The sequence below is a fragment of the Egretta garzetta genome, unplaced genomic scaffold (assembly GCF_000687185.1).
Source record: "Egretta garzetta isolate BGI_Z169 unplaced genomic scaffold, ASM68718v1 scaffold172, whole genome shotgun sequence".
In the NCBI taxonomy this organism is placed as follows: Eukaryota; Metazoa; Chordata; class Aves; order Pelecaniformes; family Ardeidae; genus Egretta; species Egretta garzetta.
Window position 1 is genome coordinate 244158 of NW_009258951.1, and position 5458 is coordinate 249615.

Consider the following 5458-nt stretch of genomic DNA (forward strand, 5'->3'; position numbering starts at 1 on the left):
TCGGGTGGAAGTGCCAGGGCGGTTCCCCCCCGGTCCAGCTAAATGAGCTTCTTCCCTCGGCGCTTCCTTCCCGGTGTTTCCCTCGTCCCGGCTATGGGAACCTCGTACCCACCGCCCCCTTCCCTCTGCGCCCCGGCTGGCAGGGAGCGGTCAATTCCTGGCTGCCCACGGAAAGCTGATAACGGCACTGTAACGCGTGGGGGCTTGTAAGCCTATTTTTGTCAGTGCTCCAATTGTGAATGTAATTAAAGTTGCAGAAATTCTAGTGGAGGCGAGGTGCAAATGTTTATTCTTTACTTGTAAACAAAGATGGCAAACTCCTGTATCCCGGAACCAGTGTTTGGAGAGTAGTCTCGCTGGCTTGTATAAATGTTATCTACTTCTATTAAACTGGCAACGGGAGAAGGTGACGTTAAAAGAAAGCTTGCTGTAGACCTACCCGTGTGAGGGTTTTGTAATAGTGCTGTAGCAGGTCAATCTATTAGAAAAATTTAGCTATTGGCCAGCACCAATGGAAAATCTTAGGAACAAGAATCACAAACCACACAAAGAATTTTTCCGATTTATTCAGGGATTTTTAATTTTTGCTTTGTATTGTGAAACCTATTCACATCCGTGCTCAATTACTTAAGTAAATCTCACTGCAATGTGCGTTGTTGCTCTGAAAGGGCCAGAGCAGAGACCTCCTGAGGAGTCGTTGGTGCTGTGGTCTTTGGTCCCTGCTGGACAAAGCCCCATGCCCTTGGCAGCGTGGGCACCGAGGAGCCTGCCTGTGTGCTTATCCTCTGTGCAACTGCAGCAAAAGGGAGAACAGGGCTGGGTAAGGGTAAAGAAAAAATTCCAAGCATGGTGGGAGTAGGGAAGGGAATATAAATTTCTCTTCTGCTGAGCCCTGTATTCTGCCCTGCCAACACCCCCCTGCTTAGAGAAGTGAAGAGAGAGAAAGGTTTGATGGATGATGTCTTTATTTTAGCTTAGAGTCCAGTGCCCCTCAGTTCTGGCATAGAAGAGATGAGTGAGCCCTGACTTCTCAGCATACCGGCTGGGGTGAAGTTTGGCTGTTGAACTTCAAACATGGCTTGAAGGGAAAAACAGGCATTTTTATGAAAACCCGCAGAAGACAGCAGTTGTGCTGGGCTCCATTATCAATATATTTTTATTTTCCTCTTTGATGTTAGATACAGCAAAAATCATTGCTATGTCCTGTCCATATCTATAATTTACCTTAATAGTAGCTGAGGACAGTTTACTAGATCGTTTCGCTCCAAAATCTTAAAAGCTAGAGCAGCTGAAACAGGATTGAAAGATGCTTGATCTACTTAAGTTCCACACTCGTGCGACAAAGGTGGAGGCATAGTACCATCTACAGAAACAGGCGCTGGATGGAGTGGCAGCCATGTCTCAACCGCTAAGACTTATGAGCTCTTGCAAGACAGTTTGTTGTGCGAGGGAACTTATTTTATGTCAGCTGTGCTGGGAGTGAGTTTATGGCTAGAAAGACAAGCTGAAATGCTTAGTCTTCGTATTGGAAGGAAATGTCCTATATAATCCAGAAGTGTCAGTCACTGGGGGGAGGTAACGGGCAATGTACGCTTTTTACTGCAACACTGAAGCACTTCAGTAAGGATGCAGTTATTTTTGAAGGCTCCAGGTTGGACATGACAAGATTTTACTTCTGATAACTGCTAAACTGATGCATCTGATGCAGTCTGTCAGTTACTGCCTTAATTTACCTGGCCTTTTCAAAGGCAAGGAAGAGAGGATTAAGGGAATCCCTTATATTTGGAGTGTCAGCCTTGGGACAAAACTCCCTGTTTTGTGTGGGGTATGGGCAGGTAAGGCTTAAGGGCTGTGGTCACTCCTAGGTTGCTGACGGGGATTTGGTGCAGGGCAGATGTTGAGTACATTGTGAAACTTCTTCCCCTGAGTGGACTGATTTGCTGTCGCAGAATTTCTGTAAAGGTCAATACATTGTCATTTAGTACATTTTTGTGTCTTTTAGCATTATCAATTATTTGACGCTTTGTTTCAGGAAAATAACCCTTTTTTCCCCTGTGTCTATTTATAACTCTGAAGTTTGGGCCTTTTACTGCGCTATGGATCATCTGGGGTATATGAGAAATACTACTTCTGGCCAAGGTGCCAAAGAGGGATTGAGCAAGCCCACTGCTCCCCAGAAGAACGCTTACGCGAGGCTTGTGCAAAAGCACCACAGTGGCAGATTCAGGTCCTATTTGAGTCACATTGCAGAGAAGATGCAGCTAGACGAGAGCACTTCCAATGACCTCAGCTCAGATCTGGACCCGCCCCTGAGGAGAGGCCTGGTGAAGGATAATCCGGCCAGGAATGGGTTGAATACGCACAGCTACTCACCGGTCAGAACATCTCACCTGGAACAGTCCATGCCTGGAGGATTTGAGAATGATAAACCCCAAGCTGCTCTGAACAGATGTCCTCATAAAAAAAATACCATTGTTAGCCCAGAAGGAGACTTGGAGGTGGAGGAAGACTATTATGTACATCAGCGTGGAGCTGCAGCTGACTTGTTAAATATGAGTGATGCACCGAGTGGGAGAGTATCGAACAGCCTGAGGCACCGTGCAGCTCTACAGAAGTCTTCTGGTTCTGATGAAAGGGACGAGGAGGACATGTGGAGGAAGAAACATAAGAAACGAGGCAGGTGTCCTGCCAACACAGATACAGCAGCTGGACACTTGTTGAGTGAGCAGTTTAGTGAGGAGGATGTGCTGGCAATAAATGCCAGGAAAAACAGTCACTTGTCTCCAGGTCAAGTCCAAGGTGAGTTCACACTAACAAATTGTTTGGTCCATTTGCTATAATTACTGTGGAATTGAATGTGATGTTTTAGTCATGAGTGAGTTAATGTGAGCAAGTTCTACTCTGTCCAAGTTAGTCAGCCCTTAGTTACCTGTGGGTGGCTTTGTCCTGGTTCACAAGTAAGCCATCCGGCATGTGCAAATGGCTTCACGTGGAGCCAGCTTGGTGCTGGCAGGACCTAATCCACTGGCCTAGGCTCTGTGAATGTGGCTGTTCTCCTTCCAGGATCAGCTCAAGACTAGGAGAGCCCAATTTCTGTGGTGTAGAGTCCAAATTAATAAGACTGCTGGATCTGAGCTGACTTGGGGCAGAGTCATGCTTTCCTCTGCATTGCCTCTGGATCTGGAGTGCTGGTTTGCATTTGCAGGGGGTCTGAGTCCATCAAATACTCAGAGGCTAAGATGCCTGTATAATGTCTAATTCCTGATACAGAGTGTGGACTCCAGTGAATTTTGCTGTTAGTAACCAAGAGACCATGTCTTGCAGTAGTAAAGTGAATGTGTCTCCGATGTGATGTTCAAGGCAAAAAGCCTACTTATGGAGATAAATAAAATTCTTTATAAAAAAAAACCAAAACAAAACAAACCCCAAACATAGCACCAACAAGCAACCAAAGCCAGGCAGTTTAAATGTGATCTCTCAGTGTAATGGGTTAAAACTTCCTCTGAATGTTATTTATGGTGAAATACTTGGATAGCCTGATCTTATGAGCTACTACTGGAGGAGCTCATAAATGTCACAGTATTAAATTCTCTGTAATAAGTAGAAAAGAGATCTATTTCTCAGCTGGGTAAGACGAGCCTGAGGCCAATCACAGCTCTTGGATTGGAAATCAAGTAAATGTTTAACTAAATCAATCTTACAAAACTATGGCCTATCACTCAAGAGTGGCAAGTAATATGCTTTTTACAGGGTTTATGGTATTTTTCAGGCTGTGAGAGCAGATTGTGTGCTGAAGTTGGTAAACGTTCATGAGTTCTTGCAAGACAGATTATAGTTAGAGATCTAACACAAGCAGATTATGCTAAAATTTGTTGATGAGCTTGATTTTTTGGGAGGATTTTTTTTGCATGCTTCATTATAACAGTATTTATTATGCTAGCCTGTTATAATAGACTTTGCTACCTTTCACCCTACTCTCCAAAAGCTGAAGGGAAGAGCAGCTAACAGATGGGGAGTCTTAGAAGGCTTACAGTTTGTAACCATGAAAACAATAGGTGCCTACATGGGTTTTAGTCTAAAGTAAAATACCCTGGCTTTCAAAAGCAAGCACCTGCAGATCCCTCCGGCTCTAGTTGGGAGTGGAACTGCACAAACTCTTTGAAAACCAGTTGTTTGTTTAGTGTAAAGACCTAGACCAGAAAATTTTGACCCTCATGTTTGATCTCCCAGGTGGAAAACTCACACTGTTGGGAAGATTATTGGAAAATTATTTGCTTAACAGTGACATCCTTCCTCTTCTTCCTCTTGCATGCTTCTCCAGCCACCCTCCTGTCTAGCTGAGAGTAGTTACTTTGCAGAACACTTGCAGGGACATGAAAACAGTTTATTGGGGAGGAAGGAAATAAGAAAAAAAAAAAAGTAATTTGATTCAGAGAAATGTCTTTTCTGCTGTTCAGTTTGAGTGTATTTTAGCACTCTGGTTTAAGTGAAATGAAGGTTGTACAGTATGCAAGTGCTTAGGTATAAGAACTCACACATCACAGTCCCAGATTAATATTTTCTCACTTCAAAGCTTGTCTCTCTCTCTTGATGCTGATATAAGTCATATTACTTTGCATAGGCAGGTGTCTGGTTTGATCAGTTTAAATCAAGGCTTGTGAAACTGTGATGGCAAGAATTGCTTCTGTCATAGCGGTGAGGCATATCATCTTTTCAGTAGTGACATTTCCTCACAAATTAACTCTGTTCAGGCTGTTGTAGGCTTTCCAAAAGACCCTTTGAGCTAATCTCAAAGCCAAGCATCTCTCTTTATATTGCTTCTTTTCATTGTCCTCTTCTTAACAGCTCATCAGCTCAGGCTTAGCCATGAGGTAATTCGAGATAGCCAGCATGGCTTCACCAAGGGCAAGTCCTGCCTGACGAACCTAGTGGCTTTCTATAATGGTGTGACAGCATCAGTGGACAAGGGAAAACCAACAGACGTCATCTATCTGGACTTCTGCAAAGCCTTTGACACGGTCCCCCACAACATCCTTCTCTCTAAATTGGAGAGCTATGGATTTGATGGGTGGACTGTTTGGTGGATAAGGAACTGGCTGGATGGTCGCGTCCAGAGGGTAGTGGTCAATGGCTCGATGTCCGGATGGAGACCGGTGACGAGTGGTGTCCCTCAGGGGTCCATGCTGGGACCGGTGCTGTTTAATGTTTTCATCAATGACTTAGACAGCGAGATGGAGTGCACCCTCAGCAAGTTTGCGGATGACACCAAGCTGAGTGGTGCGGTTGACACACCAGAAGGACGGGATGTCATCCAGAGAGACCTGGACAGGCTGGAGAGGTGGGCCTGTGTGAACCTCATGAGGTTCAAAAAGGCCAAGTGCAAGGTCCTGCACCTGGGTCGGGGTAACCCCCAGTATCAGTACAGGCTGGGGGAAGAAAGGATCGAGAGCAGCCCTGC

At 44.9% G+C, this 5458-nt stretch overlaps 1 protein-coding gene across 1 annotated transcript in view; it reads left to right on the forward strand.

Moving 5' to 3' along the window:
• Window positions 1-2051: 2051 nt before the first annotated feature.
• Window positions 2052-5458, forward strand: part of DIS3L2 (DIS3 like 3'-5' exoribonuclease 2) — a 198126-nt gene continuing 194719 nt past the window's right edge. The window contains 1 exon segment of the mRNA XM_035889935.1: window positions 2052-2799. Coding sequence (XP_035745828.1) covers window positions 2097-2799 — 703 coding nt within the window. The 5' untranslated portion in view covers window positions 2052-2096.